The 23733-nt window shown below is 41.5% G+C and overlaps 1 protein-coding gene across 2 annotated transcripts in view; it reads right to left on the bottom strand.

Annotated features, from left to right (window-relative positions):
- Positions 1-3641: 3641 nt before the first annotated feature.
- TMEM50B (transmembrane protein 50B) overlaps positions 3642-23733 on the bottom strand; it is a 34237-nt gene continuing 14145 nt past the window's right edge. Inside the window, exons 2-7 of one of the 2 annotated variants that reach the window (XM_021677988.2) lie at positions 18270-18409; positions 16264-16376; positions 13617-13684; positions 12930-13022; positions 8957-9014; positions 3642-5221 (exon numbers count right to left, since the gene is read on the bottom strand). In XM_021677988.2, coding sequence (XP_021533663.1) covers positions 5176-5221; positions 8957-9014; positions 12930-13022; positions 13617-13684; positions 16264-16376; positions 18270-18368 — 477 coding nt within the window. In that variant the 5' untranslated portion in view covers positions 18369-18409 and the 3' untranslated portion in view covers positions 3642-5175. The remainder of the gene's footprint in view (positions 5222-8956; positions 9015-12929; positions 13023-13616; positions 13685-16263; positions 16377-18269; positions 18410-23733) is intronic. The other variant, XM_021677989.2, reaches the window with a different exon arrangement.

The raw sequence follows: 23733 nt of genomic DNA, 5'->3' as shown, positions 1-23733 counted from the left end.
AAAACAAATGTTTTAACCTGGTTCAGCCCAAGGATTCCCGAGCTTCTTTGACCACGACACCTGTTTTTCCCAGGGAACACCAGTGTTGTGGGCGGCGTGGGGAAGGAGGCTGAGGGAAGAGCAGGGCCCCACACTCAGGAGCAAAGGGCCCGAGCTGTGACCCCAATCGGAGGGCAGGTTACTTCACTTCTCCAGATAGAAGGTCCAACCTCCAACCCGACAGTAAAATGAGAACACGTAGGGCACAGTGTTTGTTGGGGAAGGTCCCTGAAAAGATGCGGCCAGTTGACCCGAGAGCTGGCCCCCCGACTGGTCACCCCCTCCCCCGTCCTTGGAATGTGGGTTCCCCTTGCCTTCCCCGCTCCCAGAGGCTGCTCCCAGGACACCGCCTGGAGATGGGGTTGCGGTGCGGAGAACACCTGGGCGGTCCACGCCACTGAAGCCGGTTAGGGCCCGTTTATCCACTTTGAAGATCTGGTGTTAGGGCTGGTGCAGGGATCCGTTCGTCTTGCTGCTGCCCGGGTGGAGCCTCGAGCCTCCTCTGCCAGGTCCCTTGCTCATTAAAGCCACCACCTGGGGCACCTGGGGATTTAGCTGGTTGGGCAGCCAGCCCTTGATTTTGGCTCAGGTCATGATCTCAGGGTGGTGGGATCGAGCCCCCAGTCGGGCTCTGCGCTGAGAGGGGAGTCGGCTTGAGATCCTCTCTCCCTCTGCCCCTCCCCCTGCTCATGTGCTCCATCTCCCTCTCTCTCCCTAAAATAAAAAATAGTAATTTTTTTAAAACCTTGCCACCTAGCAGCCTGAAGTAGCCTCTTTCTTCGGTCTCTCCCTGCCCTCTGCTGAGTAGGGGGCCGGCGTGGGTAAGGCTGGTTTCAGATTCTACCCGCAAACAACATTCTCAGGAAATGTCAGCTCTCAGTGTGGAGCAGGGAAATGTCTCTAAGCAGCAGGGCCCTGACATGGGAAGCCGGCAGTAGGGCATGGAGCCAGGAAAGAAACGGACCCAGAGAGGAATGATGGTGGGAAAAGAACACGGCGTTGGAGGAAAATGAGGGCAACAGGCGCTCTGTGGCTACAGCAGATGTTCATTACTTGTAAGTGGGACTGCTTGCTAAAATACTGACCTGTCGCTCTCCCATCAATACTCGGGGCACTCGCAGGCCATCGGCGCGCATGCGAGGAGTGGCCCGCAACGGAGTCCCCTGCCGGGCGTGATCCCAGCTGGGATGGACCCTGGGGACCTCTGCCTTTTTGTTGCTTCAGCGCTCATGCTGTGACCGAGGGCCCTTCCCATAGTCGATTTACCGCTGCGTACCTCCCATTCTGGTGTCTTGCTGATTTCGCCGCGTGAACCACCCCGGCGCGGTGCTAAGTGCCATCTTGTGTCCCGAGCACAAGCAGGCTGGGATGGGCCTCCCGGAGGGACCACCAGGGGCTGAGAAGCTTCCTTCAGGCATGAGTGATAGTGCCCTCTTGAGCTCAAGGTTAATGAATCAGTGATATTAAATAAGGTGGTTTTCAACAGAGACACACATGAAGCCAGGTTACGTATTGATGGTTTGAGGAAAAGGCTAACCGAACCCTGTATCCCCCCCCCAGGAAGTATGATTCGCTACTTCAGTGTTGGGGAAACTTCACAGAACGCACCTATCTTGGGACGCCTGGGTGGCTCAGTTGGTTAAGCATCTGCCTTCGGCTCAGGTCATGATCCCAGGGTCCTGGGATTGAGCCCCAGAGCCCCACATCCGGCTCCCTGCTCCATGGGGAGCCTGCTTCTCCCTCTGCCTGCCACTCCCCCTGCTTGTGCTGTCTGACAAATAAATAAAAATCTTTATTAAAAAAAAAAACCCCACCTATCTTGAACAATGAGAATTTATTTGGAAACCTTGTAAGTTGAAGGTACAGAGGGGGAAAGGGAAAAGAAGGGTGGAGAAAATATTTGGGCTTGTTCATAATGAAACTGAGGGGAAGGTCACTAAGAAAAGTAAAGGCTGTCTAGATAGCAAAGAAAATTAACTGAGTACATTTTTAGTAAAATGGAACTATCATAAAGACTATTTTTAGGAAAATGGGAATGGGTTGTGAAAGCAAAAATTGCCACAATTCCGTCAAGGTTGAGTATCTACTCCAGGATTAAATAAGCATACCCTGATTTTCCTCCATCATTCTTCAGAAAAGCACTGAACGTATCAGTTACTCCAGGCCATTCCTTTGTTTTCCATCAAAGAAATAAAAACAATCAACAAAGTAACTCAATAATTTCTACTTCAAGTAGTTTCTATTTCAGTTTTTCCTGTCTGAACAGATACAGTGAAGAGATTGTTCTAACCTAACTGCACACACAGTTAACCACAAAATGCGACTGTTTGGAGAATAAAATTAACACCAGATGTTTCTCCCTAGGGATTTAATAGGCTGTTACTTCAGATCGTCTAAAAGTAGCCCCAAACTTTTATAAACTTTAAACAGAATCAAAATGAGAGTGTGAGGACAGGTGAGTGCAGGAAAAATTGGGATTAATTCATAAGACTGGCAGAGGTTATTTCATATGAAGTAATTAAATCCAAAATGGAACAATGAGGGGCCCCTGGGTGGCTCAGGCATTAAGCGTCTGCCTTCGGCTCAGGTCATGATCTCAGGGTCCTGGGCTCGAGCCCCACATCGGGCTCCCTGCTCAGCGGGAAGCCTGCTTCTCCCTCTCCCACTCCCCCTGCTTGTGTTCCCTCTCTCGCTGTGTCTCTCTCTGTCAAATAAATAAATCTTTAAAAAAAATAAAATGTAACAATGAAGTTGACGTTATGATCGAAAAGCCTTCCATCGTGGAAAATGTTGAGAACCTGAGTTCAATGTCAAACATCTGGGTGGGGTTCTTGCTCAAGTAGCAAATGTTACATGGCTTGATAACATCAATCTCTCCCTCTTTAACCTTGCTACTCCACTATGCTGACACACATCAAAATTTATATAATGGAAAAATTTAGCCTCTGTTTTTTCACACTGGCAACACCACAAGTAATATAAGGATCTCAGAAACAGTGTAATGAAACAGGATGCTCTGGTAATACTGGTCTATATACAAACACCAAAAGACAGATTCAACAGCTATTGAACCTGTGTAACAGGGAGAGCTTTCTATTAAGAGAATCCCATGTATTCTTTTTTTTTTTTACGATTTTATTTATTTTAGAGAGACAGAGAACGCACGAGCAGGGAGAAGCAGAGGGGGAAGGAGAGGGAGAAAGAATCTAAAGCCAATGCCACAGAGCGTGAAGCCTGACGTGGGGCTCGATCCCAGGACCCTGAAATCATGACCTGAGCCAAAACCAAGAGTCAGATGCTTAACCGACTGCGCCACCCAGGTGACCCCCACAACGTATTTTTAAATGATTATGAAGGGCTCTATCTTTTCTTATAATATCTGTAAGTGTGGATACAAACATTCCCCCCACCCCTTTTTAAGTGAGTAAACAGGAAAATTAAGTGATTTGCTCACAGTTACAAAATAAATTCATGGCAGAATCAAGAATGGAGAAAACAGCCACTACTTCAGTCGGTCTTCCGGCACGCCCTTCACTAGCCATCATACCAGCATTTTACACGTCTGAGTAGAATGTATTTCTCTTTATGTCACAAAGATAAACTGTTTCTGTGACCGGGTCCACTTGAATAACTGAAAATGAACAACAAGCCAATTTTTATGGTTCATTTTCTCCAACTGATTTCACAATATTAGGATGTGTGAAAAACAGTATTTATTGCAACACATGATGAGAGAGTGGCCACCAGTAATGAGCCTTACAAGTTGTTGGAAGCAAGACAAAGTTTACTGACATTTGGAGGGAAACACAACAACAGAGGAAGAAGTAATTAAACAAGAAGGTGTCTAGACAAAGGCACAGTGTTCCACAATCGCTTCATACCCTGTGCACGGTAAACCCGCTCAGAGAGCAGAGAGGGTAAAGCAAGATAAGGCTTGCATTAGAAGCTACATATTTATACAATTGCTATTATTCTGTCTTACAACAAAAGGTGCTATAAAATCCCTCTGGAGGAAAAAAGTGCAACACAAAGCCTGTATAACAAAGGAAAGCAAAAGTAGCAACAAGGACCCAACCATCCCTTTGACGTCTCCTCTCGCAGGAATACGCATGGTGCACAGTGTTTCAAACTCAGCAAAAGAAGGTTTCGACTGGAATTATGGACTTTCGGGTTAATGACATATTCTGCAGGAAGAGTCCACCCAAAGTTTGAGAGCTAGTGCAAAGAGACATTTGCGGTTGGTAACTAAGTGTGGAGATAACGCCTAATTTTCACTAGGTCATAATAATTCCCTTTGGGAAGAAGTGCTTTATCTTGAAACTAATTATTCCAGTTTTTGCTATATGGTTCATGCTCTTACACTGCAGCTGTCTCACACTCGCTTGATGCTGAACTTTGTAGAGTCAGAGAAGAGCAGCCCGCCCAGAGAGCCCCATTAGACAGACCGTTGGAGCTGTTTTTACCCGAAGCTGCTGAGCTGTCGCACAGCCTTTTCACACTGACCACATAAAACTGAGCGCACCTGATCACGCATTACCCCTTCTCAAAGTCACGTTAGAGAAACTGTTTTTAAAAGAGGCTTTCAAACTAGTCCTTCAGGCATTTAAAAAATCTTCATATAAAAAGTCCATTTCTTTAATACATAAGAACAAACATTTTTCCTTTTAAAAAATCTCATTTTTAAGCCAAAATAAATTACAACTTGCTGAAATACCCTTGTTAATGGCTCAGTGCTTATTTCAGATGCATGGAGCTAAATTTTTTTTTTTTTTTGCACATCTTCAGAAATTAAAGATACTAAAACTAAAGATACTAAAAACAAAACTCTAAGATGACATGAAGATACAACCCTGGCTCAGGGAACAGATCAAGCTTTAAGTCTTCAGGAATAAAAAACTGATACTCATCATCCCATCTATATAGTTTTGTATATGTACATATTAACAATCTATTCAATGATTTTAAAAAAGGACAGAAACTTCATAAAACTATTTCAAAACTCAGAGCATAAAAGTGTAAAGAAACAAAACACTTAATGTACAATCTATCCCATTTGGCAATGTGTAAATTATGTTGAGAGAAAAACTTATCTACAAATATAACAAAACAAAAGGAAATGTGATCTAAGAAGTGCTTTCAGGTCCACAGCTCTTCAGTTCTTCCGAATTTGTAGATCAGAGTGCTAAAAGATATGAAAATAAATCATGAGGAAACAATGCATGGGAATGAGCAACAAAGAATTCATTTTCTAAATATGCTTTGACAGGTACCTCCCCCGGTTCCTTTGTATCAATTTCTAAACAAAAAGACCGCAATGGTGCTGGTCTGAATGTGCTTGTTTTGTACAGCAATTTGTTGACCTTGATGGCTAAACTTGATTAAACACGCTTTCTTAAAGCCTGGAAAGTTATTAGATAGGAAACTTGTAAGGAATAGGGGAATTTCTCATAGTGGCAGCATTAGGGCTCCTTTTAACTCTGGGTTTCTACAGCAACTGAAGAATCTTAAAAACAGACCATGCTGCAATTCTTCGTACATTTTCCATGTAATTACTGTACCAGGAGGCCTGGCAAGGCCGCAGGCTCTTAGCAAAGTGCTAGGAATGTAGGAGTCAAAACAAGGCCAATGGTGCTCACGAATAGAGCTGAGAGCCTGAGGGAGACAAATTCCAACAGCTAAAAAAAATGCTGTCAAGGCGATGCACCTGGTGCCGAGGGAGTGAAATAGAAGGATCCGCCAAGTTTAGAGAAGTCAAGAAGGTCTTCCGGAGAAAATGGCTGAACTGAGATCTAAAAGAAGAGTGGGAATGATCTCAGCGAAGTACGGCGGGGGGGAAAGTGGGAGAGGAGCAGAGAGGTGGGGCACGCAAGGACCAGAAACTGAGCTGCGGGCATGTTGGATGTGCTGGATTTGAAATGTCAGCCACTCAAGATAAATAGGACACTGGACACACGGTTCAGACGTGGAGATAGACGTCTGTGACTCATCGGCATATATGCAGTAATCGAAGTCCTGAGCATAAAGGAGCTCACTTAGAAGGAAAAGAGGCCCCGATTGGAGCCTTAAGAAACTGCAGAAGTGGAGCGCCAGTGGGTGGGAGGGCCAGCTGCAAAGGAAGCAGAGGCAGAGTGGCTGCACTCCGGTACTGAGAGGAGGCGCCCAGCTGGCTGCTTAACTTGCCAGGCTCTGAGCAGAGCGCACAGCTGATCACGCATTACCAGCCAGTGTAGCAGCCAGTCCCCATGAGCGCAGGCCTTTCTCCATGCAAGGTTTCTGTTCGTCCAACTGTCAATTACGTGGTCTCATCTACCCCCACCAAGGGCTGAATCTGAATCTCAATTTGATCTCTGAACAGTGCCTGGGGCTCCTGGGTGACTCAGTCAGGTAAGCATCCGCCTTCGGCCCAGGTCATGATCCCAGGGTCCTGGGATCAAGCCCCGCACTGGGCTCCCTGCTCGGCAGGAAATCTGCTTCTCCCTCTCCCTCTGCTGCTCCCCCTGCTTGTGCTCTCTCTCTGTGTCAAATAAACAAATCAATAAAAATCTTTTTAAAAAATAAACAGTGCCTAAGATGTCTTCAGGAAAACTTAACTGTATCCCCCAGAAGGTTGTTGGTCACATGCCAAGAAACACGATCACAAGACAGCAGAAACTGTCAAACATCTTTCAAAGCCACGAGTGTCCAGGCCATGGCGCAGTAAGAGGGCAGAGCACAGCGGTCTCCCTGAACTGAGGGAATGGAGCTGAGAGTTCAGAGAGGCCAAAGGGGCTGGAATTTGGGAGGGAGAGTACAGACAGCTAGAGAGGGGGCACAGGAGATACGCAGGAGGCTCCCCTTGAGTCTTCTGCCGAGTACTGATCAGCAGATGAATGCGAAGGAACTACCCAAGGAAAGGGAAGGAGCCACTCCCAGAGCTGTCACAGGGCCGGGAAGACTTCACAGTCTCCTAAGCGGAGTGGGACGCCTCAGAATACACGGCACATGAAGGGCACCGCCTTGGTAAGGGGGCGCATCAGTCCTAGCCTCGAGCTGCTCTAGCCCTGCCCTCCAAAGCTTACAAGCAAGACTCAAAAGGATCGAACTGTTTCCAAGCCACCCAAGTGCACCCAGAACAAAGCTCAAAAATGTTTAAAGGAATGCCAAAAAATCCAGCCCCCCACCAGCTGCATGCAAAGAAGCAAATGGGAGGAAAAAGACCCAAAATGAAGACAAAGTAGCAGTAACAGGAACAGACTCAGAACTGACACAATTCAAGGGTCCCTGAAATGGTTATAAACATACATCATATGTTCAAGAAGGTGGAGGAGAGCGTGAGCATGCTAAGAAATATGGAAAATCAAGCAAACAGAGATGAAATGCACATGTCTGAACTGACAGGTACACTGGATGGGAATGACTGTGGACACCGCAGAAGAGACTAGTGACCTTAAAGATATAACAGTAGCAAGTATCCCAAATGAAACACAGACAGAAAACAAAAACAAAAACAGAACAAAGCACTCGTGGGTGTGGGATGACTCAAGCAGCCCGGTATACATGTAACTGGACTCCGAGGACAGTGGGATGGACAGAAAAAAAATCTTTGAAGAAGTAATGGCAAAAAGATTCCAAATCTGATGAAAACTAAACATACAGATCCAAGAAACTCAATGAACCCCCAAAAGAATAAATATGCAGAAAATTACATCACAGCACATCATAATCAGATTGATCAATATATGTGCTGCCAAAGGGAACACCGTAATCAGATTGCTTAAAAACAGTGACGAAAACAAAGTTCTTCAAGGCTTATATTCTAATGATTTTGTGAGGTTGGGGGGTATAAATTTATAAATGGATGCCTAAAATACTTATCTTTACATTAAAAGACATTCATTCTGAAAAGCATAGGATATGAGCTCAAAATTTTTTTATTAGTAGGCTCCAATGTAGGGCTCAACCTCATGACCCTGAGATCAAGACTGGAGCTGAGATCAAGAGCCAAATGCTTAACTGACTAACCCATGCAGGCACCCCACGAGCTTCATTTTAGGGTTTTTTGGGGTTTTTTTCAGAAGACTACTCCTATAAAATACTTCTAATATTGTTTTATTTTTATTTTTACTTTTAGTTTTCTCAAAAACTTAACAAAAAAATCCAATTTCCTAACCAGGTTTTGTATACGGCATGCATAATATGTATTAATTCTGATTTCTTTCTGTTTTTCTTTTTTTAATAAAGGTACCTGATACGGTTTTGTTTTGTTTTTTTTTAAAGATTTTATTTATTCATTTGAGAGAGAATGAGATAGAGAGAGCATGAGAGGAGGGAGCGTCAGAGGGAGAAGCAGACTCCCTGCCAAGCAGGGAGCCCGATGCGGGGACTTGATCCTGGCACTCCAGGATCATGAACTGAGCCGAAGGCAGTCGCTTAACCAACTGAGCCACCCAGGCGCCCCCTGATACGGTTTTTTAACAGGCTATGGAAGTAGTCTGAGTTCAAGTCCCAACTCTGCAATTACTTGTCATTAAGTAGGCTCTGAGCCTTATTTCCTCATCTATAAAACGGGAACACCACCTGGTTGGTAAGTAGTAAGTATTTAAGACAATTACATGGGAATTGAAAAGGTGACATATAAATCATCCAGCTGAGCTCTCAGCTCATAGCAGGACCCCAGTTAAATAGTTTATGTATGCCCTTATACAATAGTGGAATTTTCACCTTTTCAAAGAAGTTCTATACACTGTAACTAATTCAAGGGATTTATACATTCTGTATGCTGCTCTTATGATGAAGTGACATTTCTGTAAATGTTTCAGGTGTGGTTAAGAAATTAGGCAACTGGCAGCAGCTCTTTCTGCCCACGGGTCCTGTCCCCGTGCTTTAATAAAACCACCATTTTGCACCAAAAAAAAAAAAAAAAAATTAGGCAACTTACCTAAAAAATATAAGTGCATTTTGAAAAAACACAGCCAGTCCTGGATAAACATCGGTATCTGCACAAAGTGAAATGGATCAGAAGATTACACAAGGCAAATGGCAGTGACAAAGTATTTGTGCCACTCATAATGACATGCTCTAGATGTTATAAAATACGGCTATTATTCATTAACGCTAAGAAATCTATAATGAAATTGAAGGAAGAAAATGTCAATCTCGTTCTCCCAAAACAAAGGACTGTTCTCACTCTGGATAAAAGACGGTGAACTTCATAGGTTTTTTTTGTCTACAGCAATCGCTATGCTTGTAGCTGAGCCAGAACTGCTGAGGAAGCAGCAGCTCCTCCCTTTACTTTCCATGGTCAATACAGCGCTCTCCCCTTTATCTGCGGTTTCGCCTCCCGAGGTTTCACTTATGCATGGTCAACCACCATGCAGAAGCAGACGATCGTCCTTCTGATTTCTCATCATCATCAGGTCAACAGTAACCTAAGGCTACGTCACATGCCTACGTCACTCACCTCCCTCCATCTCATCACCCAGACGTGTTACCATCTCACATCATCACCGGAACAAGAAGGGTGAGTACAGTACAAGATATTTTGAACTTATTATAGTATACTATTATAATTGTTCCATTTTATTATTAGTCATGTGGTTAATCTCTTCTTGTGCCTAATTTACAACTTAAACTTTATCATGGGTCCTTATGTATGGGGAAATCATAGTATAGTTAGGAATCAGTACCATCCACGGTTTCAGACGTCCATGGGGGTCTTGGTACCTAACAGTCGCGGATAAGATGGGGGGGAAACTACTATAGAGAAATATGAAATGTTAGAAAGGTACACATTAAATTCTTGATGATTTAATAGTCTGTACACTTATTTTCTTTCATGAATTCAGGAGTTTTATTGTGCAAATCTTACAGATACAGAAAGGATCATTTTAATTCTTCATCACATTCTTTCACTGAATCTCCCCTGAAAGAAAGTTACTATCTTCAAAGGAAGAGAAAAAAAAACTGGAAACTATTTAAATTTTTGTGGATTTTTAACTTTTATAAAACTATGAACTGTCAATTAAAAATACTAGACCTGATGAAAAAAACCTTCAATTTTTAGCTTTCGATACCATAGCGAACAATACAACAGCATGGTCAAGAGCTCCAAGTCTGAGACAGATCCCCGGATGTGAATCCTAACTCTACCAAGTGACTAAATGTATGACCATGGGCAAATTATTTAACCTTATTATGCCCTTAAGTTTCCTCACCTGTAAAATGGGCACTATAACAGCACCTACCCCACAGACAGAGAGTGAGGAATGTATGACCACATATAGTGCTTAGAACAGTACTTGGCCCATAAAGTGCTGTATAAATGTTAGCTGCTATTATGATTAGTAATAGGTCAAGAAAATCTGTACAGCAAAAGATCTGAAATATGTGTTAGAAATGCTCTCTGAAGTAAAAGCATATTCAGTTTATAAACAGAAAAGTATATATAATGAGTATTGCTGTAGGAATACAAAGATGAAATCCATAATTGAGAAATTTCTCAATGTGTACTAGTTCTTTAAAAATTAAAATACAACCAGTGAGTGCACAACATTTACAAACGTTAATACTTCCCTACGCACCTTCCAGAAATGATAATTTATACCCATTTTCATAATAGAAACCAGAAAGTTTCACCTGTTGCTTGAAGTAACTAAGCAGACTTTCCAAGGAAATCAGTAATAGCACTTAAGAGTCAGGGATAGAGTGAGATTAAGACACACTTCCCTATATGATTCCATTTATATGAAATAGGCAAATCTGCAAAGACAGAAAGCAGCTTAGTGGTTGCCTAGGCCTGATGGAGAAAGGTAATGGGAAGTGACTGCTAATGGGTAAGGGGTTTCTTTTTGGGGTGATAAAATGTTCTAAAAGTAGATTGTGTGAGGCGCCTCAGTGGCTCAGTTGGTGAAGCGTCTGACTTTGGCTCAGATCATGATCTCAAGGTCCTGGGATCAAGCCCCATATAGGGCTCCATGCTCAGCGGGGAGCCTGCTTGTCCCTCTGCCCCTCCCCCCACTCTTACTCTCTCTTAAATAAAATCTTTAAAAAAATAAAATTGGATTGTGTGATGGTAGCATAACTCTAAATATACTAAAAGCACTGAAATATACACTTTAAATGGAAATTACATCTCAGTAAAGCTGTTTTTAAAAAAGCACTTTCGGGCGCCTGGGTGGCTCAGTCGTTAAGCGTCTGCCTTCGGCTCAGGTCATGATCCCAGGGTCCTGGGATCGAGCCCCGCATCGGGCTCCCTTCTCCGTGGGAAGCCTGCTTCTCCCTCTCCCACTGCCCCTGCTTGTGTTCCTGCTCTCGCTATCTCTCTGTCAAATAAATAAATAAAATCTTTAAAAAAAAATAAAAAATAAAATAAAAATTAAAAAGCACTTTCAGGGACACCTGGGTGGCTCAGTCAGTTAAGCGTCTGCCTTCGGCTCAGGTTATGATCCTGGAGTCCCGGGATCGAGTCCCGCATTGGGTTCCCTGCTCAGCGGGGAGCTTGCTTCTCCCTCTCCCTCTGCCTGCCCCTCCCCCTGCTTGTGCTCTCTCTGTCAAATAAATAAATAAAATCTTTAAAAAAAAAAAAGCACTTTCCTTCACATGAGCTTCATACTAGAACTGTGTACTCCGTTAGTATTTTTAATAACTAAAATAACACTTTATTTTTAAGTAATCTTTACACCCAATTGGGGTCTCAAACTCACAACCCTGAGGTCAACAGTTGCACACCCTCCCGACTGAGCCAGCCAAGCACCCCTAAAATAACACATTTTAGATACACTTGATGAGCAGTATTATTTAAACAGTAGCCAACCACTTGTACTAACTTACTTTGTGCCAAGTGAAAAACAAAGTTTCCAAAGATTGAACTAGGAACTGAAGGGGTCCTATAACAGTATTAAAAGGTCAGCTGTGGCTAAGAACAAGGAGACGTGACGGTTAAGCAGAGTGACAAAGATTCTGGGGGTAGAGGGGTCAGAAGATGAGTAAGCGGTGTTACGTGTTATCTGAAACAGACTCCTGCCTTCGGAGTGAAGAGAGAGAAAGGGGCTCTTCTGGGACTGGGTCCTGCCTCTCCACCCACCCTGGAGGAAAGCTCTGGTGCCTGGAGCAGCTGCTCAGAACGGTGCACTGAGAGCTCATGCCACTGAGTGGAGTGAGCATCAAGTTTCTGTATGAAGGCTACACACACATATTCAGTCTTACCCCTAAAAACCTCCCCTGCACCTATGCCTGAAAAATTCCAGGCTGGGTTGGAGAGAGGAGATATCAGTGGAAAGATATCGGGGTTCACACCCATGAGCAGAAATCCTTCAGGCAAGGTATGTTTTGGAATTCAAAATTTTGCACATTTAAGAATGGTTAACACAGGGCATAAATATTACAGAGCACCCCAGCTCTGTTTGGACCAGCATCCACAATCAAATACAACCACATTCCAGCAAGAAAATACGTGAATACTTATTCAATGGAATAAAGACCATAAGGAGCCCCCTGTCAACTTAGGTCAGGTTTTGCTGCCAAGCTGATTATGAAAAACCTGACTTTCAGCACTTTGTGGATTTTAGAATTACATATAAGATACTGCAGATCTGTACAGGCTTCTCACTTTACCACTTACAACCCTCAGTAAACGGACCTCTGGTATAGAGCCTGGCTGTCCAGGGTAAGGAAGGAAATCAGACACTCTAGAGATGGCCAGTTACCTGGTCTTGTCAGTGGCTTAGATTCCACAACCAGGCTATCCCACTGCAATCAAGGACCCCACTGAGAAGTTTTATTAAACAACTTATGTATCTTCAAGCTAAGTGAATAGTTAGACTAAATTTTACTCCAGGTGGGGTTGACGGACTAAGCTAAATGTAAAAGACATATCTGAGTCTCTATGAAAAAAAACAGAAATAAATACTTACTTTGGGTAACATATGCACCAAAAAGAATCCACATGGAAGCAATAAGTGACCCAAACATCAACATGAAACCAATGAAGAGCCAAACTCGAGCACCTGCATGAAGAATAGGCTTTACGATTTTGCTCATTTCTGCAGCTGTCTGAAGAATGCATTAACACTGGAAACACTATTAACCTAATACATGATATGCATATCAAAGACAGTCACATATTTGCATACACCTGCTATAACAATGAACTGAATGAAGATTTAAAAGATGAACAACTAAAGGGGTTAAGCCATACTTGGGAAGAGAAAAAAGGAGAATCACCTTTCTGTGGGCTAGAGAAACCCTGGCAAACTAAGCTAGGGGAGCTTCTAAGTAATTCCATGACTAAATTGAGTAATTGATTAATTAAATCCTAAAGTCATCATTAGCTTTGCAGGAGGAGTAACCTGGAATCCAAGAGCCATTGATTTTAAATAATAACATTTTACTTATAGACTATGAGCAGTAAAACATGACTAAAGTAGTACTTCTGGCGGTAACTTTAACTTCATTAAGGATTTAAATAACACCAAAACTTTTTTTCAAAGTTAATAAAAAAAATTTTATGTAATCCTAACTAGTCCTATATAAAGAGACTTTTTTCTCCTGCCTTCAAATCCCTGTCTGCCAGTGCACTTAAAACTCAAAAGTGCCTTTACCTGTTCTTCCCAAACAGCCGCTTTCATAGCTGTCCCCCCTCACTTGAGCGTTGGACACAGCATTTATCCTGGAACAACACAAGATCATCTCATAAGCTCGCATGCTGCTAAACCAGTCGCAGATATTTACATAACATTTAAAGAGAAACATTTCCGAATTAAAGTCAGTCTGAAAAACAAACTGAGGGTTCTAGAGGGGAGGGGGGTGGGGGGATGGGTTAGCCTGGTGATGGGTATTAAAGAGGGCACGTTCTGCATGGAGCACTGGGTGTTACATGCAAATAATGAATCATGGAACGCTACATCAAAAACTAATGATGTAATGTATGGTGATTAACATAACACAATAAAAAAAAGATTAAAAAAAAAGTCAGTCTGAATAACTGAACATATCTTTTAACTTAACAGATATCCTAGTGGATAGAAATGTTACTCTCTACCTAAACTACACCCAGAAAACATAGTTAATTTTAAGAAATTACTATCACTTGTCTCCAGAGATTATGGAAGAGGGGCCAATTTTCTGATTTCTTTGCCTATTTTACATTTATACACAAATGACTCAGGGTGCGTCATATTTTAAGGTTCTCATTATAATCAAGAGTTAAGTTCCTCTCTGTGTTAAAAGTCAAGTGATTTTCTCTGATCCATTTCTCAAAGTCACACATTTGATCTCTATATAATAAACATGCTCACTTTACTCAGCCTCTCTTGCCATTTTTGTTAGAGCAAGATGCGTTTACAGTAGAAATGTAGCCTCTTCTCAGCATCCTTAATGGATGTAAGTAGTTCCATCTTCTACAATTTAACTTTTTTTGAAATATCTTATTTGTTTTTAGAGAGAGAGAGAGAGAATGCACGAGCAGTGTGGGGAGGGACGGGGGGAAGGAGAGAGAACCTTAAGCAGGCTCCGCATTCACCGTGGAGCCCAACGGGGGCTCAATTTCATGACCCTGAGATCATGACCCGAGCCAAAATCAAGAGTCAGACACTTAACAGACTAAACCACCCAGGCACCTGCACAATTTAACTTTTATAACTCTTAACAGTATAAGGAGATTACATAATCTTAATATTTTAACATAGTCCTTAAAATTAATAAAAGATATCCATAGAAAGTTTCCAAACTCTTTTATGAAATGAAATTTAACAGATAAACCCAAAAATGATTTAATAAAAAAGAAGAGTCATAGACCAATCTCATTAGAGGCCAATCCTGCCCTCCCCCCAGCTACTAGCAAACACATTCAAACAACACATTAAAAAAAAAAATTATACTCCATGCTAAAAGTTCTATGTGTTACAATACTCAGGGAATGATTCACTACTAAAAAGGAATCTAGAAATGTAACATATTTCGTTAAATCTAAGATACCACTGATTTTTTAAGATGCATGAATATTTTTTTACCAAGAAAGAAAAAAATATCAATTGGGGGGCACCTGGGTGGTTCAGTCGGTTGAGCATCAACTCTGTCTCAAGCAGACTCCCGGCTGAGCACAGAGCCCAACACAGGGCCTGATCTCACGACTCTGAGATCATGACCTGAGCCGAAATCAAGAGCTGGATGCTTAACTGACTGAGCCACCCAGGCGTCCCTCTCTCAAATAAATCTTTAAAAAAAAAAAAAAAAGTTCTCTCCCTCTCCCTCCTCAAAAAAAAAAAATTACATATATATATAAAATCAATTGTAATTATAAGGTAATACTGGCTATAAGAAGCACCCACATTGGGGCTCCTGGGTGGCTCAGTTGGTTGAGCATCTGCCTTCAGCTCAGGTCATGATCCCAGGGTCCTGGGATCGAGCCCCACATCAGGCTCCCTGCTCAGTGGGGAGCCTGCTTCTCCCTTTCCCTCTCCCTCTGTTGCTCCCCCTGCTTGTGCTCTCTCTCTCTCTGTCAAATAAATAAAATCTTAAAAAAAAAAAAGAAGCACCCTCATATTCAGAGATATTCAAATACAAAAAATAATGTCAGGACTGATAAAATACAGTAACTGACCAGCTTAACAACAGTTTAAGAAGAAAAATCATGTGATAATCTTTACAGATGCTAAAAAGATATGTGACTAAATTCAACACTCATTCTTTTTTTTTTTTTTTAAGATTTTATTTATTTATTCGTGAGAGACAGAGAGAAACAGAGGGAGACGCAGGCTCCCAAGGAGCGGGAAGCCCAATGCAGGACTCGATCCCAGGACCCTGGGATCATGACCTGAGCCAAAGGCAGACGCTTAACCATCTGAGCCACCCAGGCGCCCAACACTCATTCTTGATTAAAAAAACTTAATATATCGGGCGCCTGGGTGGCTCAGTCGGTTAAGCGACTGCCTTCGGCTCAGGTCATGATCCTGGAGTCCCGGGATCGAGTCCCACATCAGGCTCCCTGCTCGGCAGGGAGTCTGCTTCTCCCTCTCCCCCTCCCCCTGCTTATGTTCCCTCTCTCGCTATGTCTCTCTCTGTCAAATAAATAAAATCTTAAAAAAAAAAACAAAAACTTAATATAATGGGGAAAAAATATATATATATTTATCATGTTAAAGAAGAACCCATCAATTAAATTAAAAGTTACTTGAAATAGCATTAAACTATAAGGAAAACATGTTTGTCGGAAAACGATCTTGAATTAAGAATCACCTTCATACTTACATGAAGAAAGCCAATGTGGAGAACACGCCACACGTGTGAAAAGCATGGTTCAACTGCTCTGGCTTAGGGTACACCACGGCGGCGTCAATCATTATCCACCAACCTGTAAAAAACTGGCACAAGAGCCCAAGTCATTAAAATAACACTAACAATGGGCTCAGCATGAAGTTACTTGCTCTGTAATATTCCTATATTTCTACAGACCATATAAATGAAACATATTTCTAGTTTGAGTTCTGGATGTGGAAATATAAAAAAAAAATAAGAATCCCTTGTTTACTTACTCTTGATAGCATTTGAGGTGAACTTACCTAATCAAATCTGTGTAACATTCTGAAGTTCTGCTCTCAATGCAAGATAAAAAATTTGTTATCTAGAACAAATTATCTGCTTCTTTTGCCCACCATAATTTCATGCACTGAAGCTCTCTCTTTTTTAAAAGATTTTATTTATTTGAGAGAGAGAGAGGGCACGTGCCCAAGAGCAGGGGGAGGGGCAGAGGGAGAGAGAGAATCTCAAGCCGACTCCTGGCTGAGCACAGAGCCCAACACAGGGCCTGATCTCATGACCCTGAGATCATGACCTGAGCCGAAATCAAGAGTTGGATGCTTAACCGACTGAGCCAGTCAGGCGCCCCTGAAGCTCTCTTAACTAACCTCCAGCTAACCAGCTCCTGATTACCTGATGTGTTTCATTCTCTCCAGAGAACATTCCTTCTTAATACACCCAAGCTCTTCTGCATCCACAAATGAGTTGTATGCTTACCAAGGGTCAGCTGTCATGTCTCCAAAACTATTTAAGCCTGCCATAGTTTTAATCGATTATGTAGTTTTTTTTTGTTTTGTTTTGTTTTGTTTTAAGATAGTTTTTTTTTTTTTTTAAAGATTTTTATTTATTTATTCATGAGAGTCAGAGAGAGAGAGGCAGAGGGAGAAGCAGGCTCCCAAGGAGCAGAGAGCCCGATGCGGGACTCGATCCCAGGACCCTGGGATCATGACCCGAGCCGAAGGCAGACGCTTAACCATCTGAGCCACCCAGGTGCCCCGATTATGTAGTTTGATTAAATAATGTGTAACTGACTGAACATGAGTTTGTAAAATGTCATGTTTCTCTATAAACTAAACTGAAAAGACTTTGAGAAGCTGCTAAAGAATTTCAAGGACAAATTAAGTGCAGGTGAAATGACCACAAAGAGTAAAAAAAAAAAAAAGTAGAAGCTTCACAATTATCTTTAATTCCTGCTCTGGGTTATTTTTTTTTTTTCCTACTGGACTTCAAGTACAGAACTGTATACTGAAAGAGATACATTTTTTAAATGTAATCGATACTGAAATTTGCTTCAGAAACAGGATGATGGACCGCTAACGCAAGACTGGTCGTGATTTGTTTTGAAGCTGGGTTATACGAACATGGGATGAGCAGGGCTCCTTACACTATTCTATTTTTGTTGACTGCATATGCTCCACATGTTTTATAATAAAAAGTTGAAAAAGAAAAAAATGTCCAGAAGAAGATGAAGCAAGAGTTTCCTCCACAGAGTTCTTGGTCTCACTCCCCCTCAGAGCTGCCTCTGGGGATAGGGGGCTGGCATCCCTTCCCTGGAGCACTGCAGGGTTTCAGTTCCAATTCAGCCTTGGGTCCCTACTGCTGTCTACACATCCTGAATCTCGCTGAGTCACAACACTATTGGTTTTCAAGTTCTGAGCCCCTGATGAGCTTACGGGACTTAGACATATTGTATCATTAGCTTAAAAATGCTACTGCTTATGATAATTGTATTATCACTTGAACTGAAGAAAAGATATTAAGCTCAACAAATTTACAAAGTCAAACGAACCCAGGGCCTACCATGTTTTGTTCAGTCATATGTAGAATTCTAATTGTTCATACAAGGTAACGTTGAAATAAACAGTTCTGAAAGGGTATTCATGGTCCAAAGGAATCGACATTAATTTTCAGGGCAAAGCATGAGGCAGCAAGGTCACTGACCAGGCTTTTTCCCTTACCAATATGCCTGCCACCACAGAAGCCACGGCATTTCTTCTCTCACTCCAGTCAATACATTCGCATTCTGGCCAACGGAAATTATCGAGGAAGCCTGCCATTTTCACCCTGTAAGCATGGGTTTTTCATTAAACTCTGTATTCTACAAATAAAAAGACAAAAAATAATCACTCTGAGGAAATGTTTTTAAGAAGTGAAATATCTCTTCCTTTCTTAAGGTCTTAAACAGAAATTTGCTTTGGGTCCAAACCTAGAGTTAAGGAGAAAAATTAAATACTTGGATGAATACCTATTGACAGGTACGTAGGACTGTGTTGGGACACAAGGGGGAGCTCATTTACCAAATGAGCCTGCTGCTTTTAAAACATGTCTGCAAATTCCTTGACACTTCCACTTCACTGAGAAATCAATCTATATCCCTCCCCTTGAATTTAGGCCAACAATAAAAACTGGCTGAGCAATAGTAGAGGAAGGGATGCTATGTAACTTCGGCCATACAACTTCTAGGACTAGATAGTAAAAGGCAATGCAGCTTGTAGCTGGTTCTCTGGAACACTGGTACCAGAGTTCTGAGTTGCCATGTAAGAAATCCAAGGTCACAATGCTGTGAGGAGACCATGTGTAAGTGTTCTGGCCCACAGTTCCCAGCCAACAGCTAGCCTCCCGTGCCAGAGGTGTGAGTAGCCATTTCTAGGTGACTGGCGTGCCAGCTACCGCACCCTGTCTGGTACCCAGACTTCCGGCTTTACCCAACGAAGCCCCGGATATATGGAGCAGAGACACCATCCCAGCTGTCTATGCCCTTTACCAATTCCTGACCCACAGTAAACCATAGGCATAATAAACTGGCTGTTTTAACTACTAAGTTTTGGAGTTATCAGGAATGCACCAATCGGTAACCAGAAGGAGAAAAATCATGTGCATAAAGAACTGTAAGGGTACAACATGTGAGAATTTTCAAAAAAAGTACATTCAGATGAGGTGATCCAGGAACACCTTAAATTCCAAAAAAACTATTTGAAAGCACTGAAGAGTGCTGAAAAGCAGGCAGAAACTGGAGGGAATTTACCCTTGAAAGAAAACACAAATGAGTAAGACCCACTTTTATACAGCTTTTTCCACTGAAGAACCCCCTAGCCTCCCACTCCCAGCCCAGTTGAGTCTCTGTGGTGCATCGTGGCTAAAACTTGAGCAAAAATACCATAGTCTTTTTGGTTTGAGGTATAAGAGGATGGAGTTCAGGATTATTAGAGCAGCCGGGAACTGAGAGAGGAAATCTTGGAAAGGGGTGAGTTACAGGAAGGAGCCCCAAACACTTCAATATAAACTCTCTTTAAATATCTGACTAACCCCCCAAACAGAACACCCATGGAGGAAACTCCAAGAAACTCAGCAGGGAAAAAAAAAGACAGCTGGAAGGCTAAAAGAACTAAGAGCTCCCCTGTGCCCACCGCAAGATATTTTAAGAGCTTGAGTTCCACCAAGTCAGAGATCAGTAAACACCTTGGCATTATCCTAATAAGGTGTAAAACCAAGTGTCTATAATTTCAAGATGATCAGCCAGCATTTCATCCACCTGTTAGAACAAAAACTGACACCCTTCAGATGAAGATAACTGAATTGAGAGTGTCTATAACGTATCATCCACAATGTCTAATATGTAGTAAAAAATTATTAGGCATTCACAGAAGCAGGAACAATGTGATCTATTTTCAAGGAATAAAGAAAAAGAAGTCAGTAGAAATAGACCCCAAAATGACTCAGATATTGAAATTAGCAGACAAGGACTTTAAAGCTACCAATATAAACCATTCAAAGACTTAAAGGAACATGGTCCAAATAACTAAACTGATGGAGGATCTCAGTGGACAGATAATTTTTAATGTAAATTTTAAAACTGAAAATTATAATCTTTGAAATTTTAAATTAATTAAATGGGTTTAATAGGAGATTAGAAAGGAGTAGAAAAGGGTAGTAAACTTGAAGAAAGATCAAAGGAAATTATCCAGTCTAAAGAACAGGTTTTTTTTTTTTTTTAAGGGATATTTTTTTCTGAGGAATAAAAATGAACAGAGCCTTGGTGAACTAAGGATCACTAGTAACTGATCCAATATATGTTTAACTGGGTCCCAGAAAAAGACAGAATGAGGGAAAAAAAGTATTTGAAGAAATAAGGGCCAATAATTTCCCAAGTTTGGTGATAAATATTAATTTACAAATCCAGGAAGCTCAGCAAACTCCAAAGAGGTTAAACAGAGAAAACATCATAATCAAATTGCTGAAAATGAGAAATAAAAGAAACACTTGACATAGTTTTAGGGGGAAAAAATCAACTTATCATAATGACTGACTTCTCAACAGAGGCCAGGATAGTGAGAAGAATTTCTTTAAGTGCCCTTTTTTTTTTAAGTAATCAATCCCAGTATCCAGTGAAAATATTCTTCGGAAGAGAGCATGATAGGGGCGCCCGGGTGGCTCAGTCAGTTAAGCATCCAGCTCTTGATTTCAACTCAGGTCATGATCTCAGAGTCGCGAGATCAGGCCCCTGAGCTGAGCATGGAGCCTGCTTAAGATTCTCTCCCTCTGCTCCGCCCCCCCCCCTGCAGCTAGTGCACTCTCTCTTTCTCTCTCAAAATAAATATTTTTTAAAAGGGAGCATGACAGTCATTCTACTACCTATCTACCCAAGAGAAATAAAAAGACACACGTACACAAAAACTTGAACACAGATGTTGACAACAGCATTAGTCACACTAGCCAAGAAGTATAGCAATCCAACATGTATCAACTGATGAGCGGATACATAAAATGTGGCATATCATACAATGGAATACAGACTCAGTGATAAAAGGGAATGAAGTACTGACACATGCCACAACAGAGAGGAACCTCAGACACATTATGCTAAGTGAAAGACATGAGACCACATCTTGTATGATTCCATTTATGTGAAATGTGCAGATGAGGCAAATCTATAGACAGAAAATGAATGTGTGGTTGCCCAGTGACAGTGGGGGAGAGTGGAATAGGGAGTCACTGCTAATGGGTACAAGGTTTTAAAATTAGACTGTGGTCAGACCATCACAGGGGAAGGGAAGAGAGAGAGAGACCAAGAAATAGACTCTTAACCACAGAGAACAAACTGATGGTCACCAGAGGAGAGCTGGGTGGGGGGAAAGGTGAAATAAGTGATGGGGATTACAGAGGGCACTTGTCTTGAAGAGCACTGGATGTTGTATGGAAGTGTTGAATCACTAAATTGTACACCTGAAACTAATAGTACACTGTATGTTAAAGAAAGAATATAAATAAAAACTTAAAAAAAGAAAATAAGATTGTGGTGATGATTGCACAACCCTAAATATACTAAGAAAACATTGAATTGTACACTTAACATAGGTGAATGTTATCATATGTACATCTCAATAAAGTTTTTTTATAAAAATGAGGATAAAATAAAAATATTTTCAGGTAAACAAAACTGAGATAATTCATCACTAGATCTGCACTAAAAATAATGCTAAAGGAAATTCTTCAGGCTGAAGGGAAATGACACCAGACGAATCTCAGATCTGCAGGGAGAAATGCAGAAAACCAGAAATGATCAATATGTGGGTAAACAGACAATCTTTTCTTCTTTTACTTAAGAGGTAACTATGTAAAGCAAAAATTAGAACTGTATAGCATGTCCACAAAGATGAACTTATTTCTAAACAGTATGTTATATCTTCAAATAATATGCTTAAATATGGATTCAGGTGAAATACCTCTAAATTTAATGTGTCCAATTACTCTGAAAAATAAATACAATTTATTACAATAAATTATACATTATAATTTATTATAAATACAATATATTATAGAAGGTCCAAACACTGGAAACATAGGCTGGAGACGATATTTGCAAAACAAATATCTGACAAAGGATTTGGATCTATAATATAGAAAGAACTAAACATTAGTAATAACAAGATAAAATATAGGCAATAAAAAGTACGTAAGACTTGGGCGCCTGGGTGGCTCAGTTGGTTAAGCGACTGCCTTCAGCTCAGGTCACGATCCCGGGGTCCTGGGATCGAGTTCCTCATCGGGCTCCCCTTGCTCTGCGGGGAGCCTGCTTCTCCCTCTGCCTCTGCCTGCCACTCCCCCTGCTGTGAGCTCGCTCTCTCTTTCTGTCAAATAAATAAATAAAATCTTATAAAAAAAAGTACAGAAGACTTGAGCAAACTTGAAATAGGCAAAAGACTTAAAAAGACAATGACAAGAAGCACATAAAAAGGTATTCAACATTGTCAGGCATCAGGGAAGTGCAAATTAATGAAATATAACATCTCACATCCACTAGAACAGCTAAAATTTAAAAGATTGACAACTCTAAATGTGGGTGAGGTTGTAGAACAAGTGGAAATCTCATATATTTCTGGTGGCAGTTTCTTATAAAGTTAAAAATAAACCTCCCTATAACCCAGCAATTCTATTCCTAGGTATTTGCCAAGGGAAGTAAAAACACATATCCACGCACAAAAATGACTTAGAGAAGAAAGTTTTTAGCACTTTTATTCATAATAGCCCCAAACTGAAGCAATCTAAATGCTCATCAACAGATGGATGGATAAACAAGTTATGATCGAGGGGTGCCTGGGTGGCTCAGTTGGTTAAGCATCTGCCTTCAGCTCAGGTCATGATCCCGGGATCCTGGAATCAAGCCCTGCATCGGGCTCCCTACTCAGCGGGACGCCTGCTTCTCCCTCTCCCTCTGCTCCACCCCCACCCCTGCTTATGCTCTCTCTCAAATAAATAAAATCTTTAAAAACAAAAAACAAGTTATGATTGATTCATACAATGGAATACTGTTCCGCAAGAAAAAAGGATCAACTGATATATACAACCACACAGAAAAAAAAAAGTAAGCCCTCAAAGACATGATTTAAGTGAAAGAAGGCGGACACAAAAGAGTACATGCTGGGGGCACCTGGGTGCTCAGTTAAGCATCTGCCTTCAGCTCAGGTCATGATCCCGGGATCCTGGGATCAAGCCCCGTATGGGGCTCCCTGCTCAGCGGAAGCCTGCTTCTCCCTCTCCCACTCCCCCTGTGTGCGTGCGTGTGTGTGTGTGTCACTCTCCCTGTCAAAAATAAATAAATAAAATCTTAAAAAAAAAAGAGTGTATGCTGTATAATTCCATTTAAATGCAGCTTAAGAAGTAAAATTAGTCAGCAGTCTCAGAAATCAGAACAGTGCTTGCCTACAGGGGGTAAGGACTGACTACAAGGGAACTTTTGGGGGAGGCAGTGACGGAAATGTTCTATATCTTAATTGGGATAATGGTTATACAGGTACATACATTATCAAAAGTCACTGAAGTGTACACTTGAGACCTGTGTATTTTACAGTATGTAAATTTTACTCACAAAATGTTTTTAGAAGTTTATCATTCAGATATGCTTTAGCTACACTGAAGTCCTAC

The sequence above is a fragment of the Neomonachus schauinslandi genome, chromosome 1, assembly GCF_002201575.2.
Source record: "Neomonachus schauinslandi chromosome 1, ASM220157v2, whole genome shotgun sequence".
NCBI lineage: Eukaryota > Metazoa > Chordata > Mammalia > Carnivora > Phocidae > Neomonachus > Neomonachus schauinslandi.
Note: the sequence above shows the minus strand (reverse complement) of the source record. Positions and strands in the feature narration are given on the sequence as shown.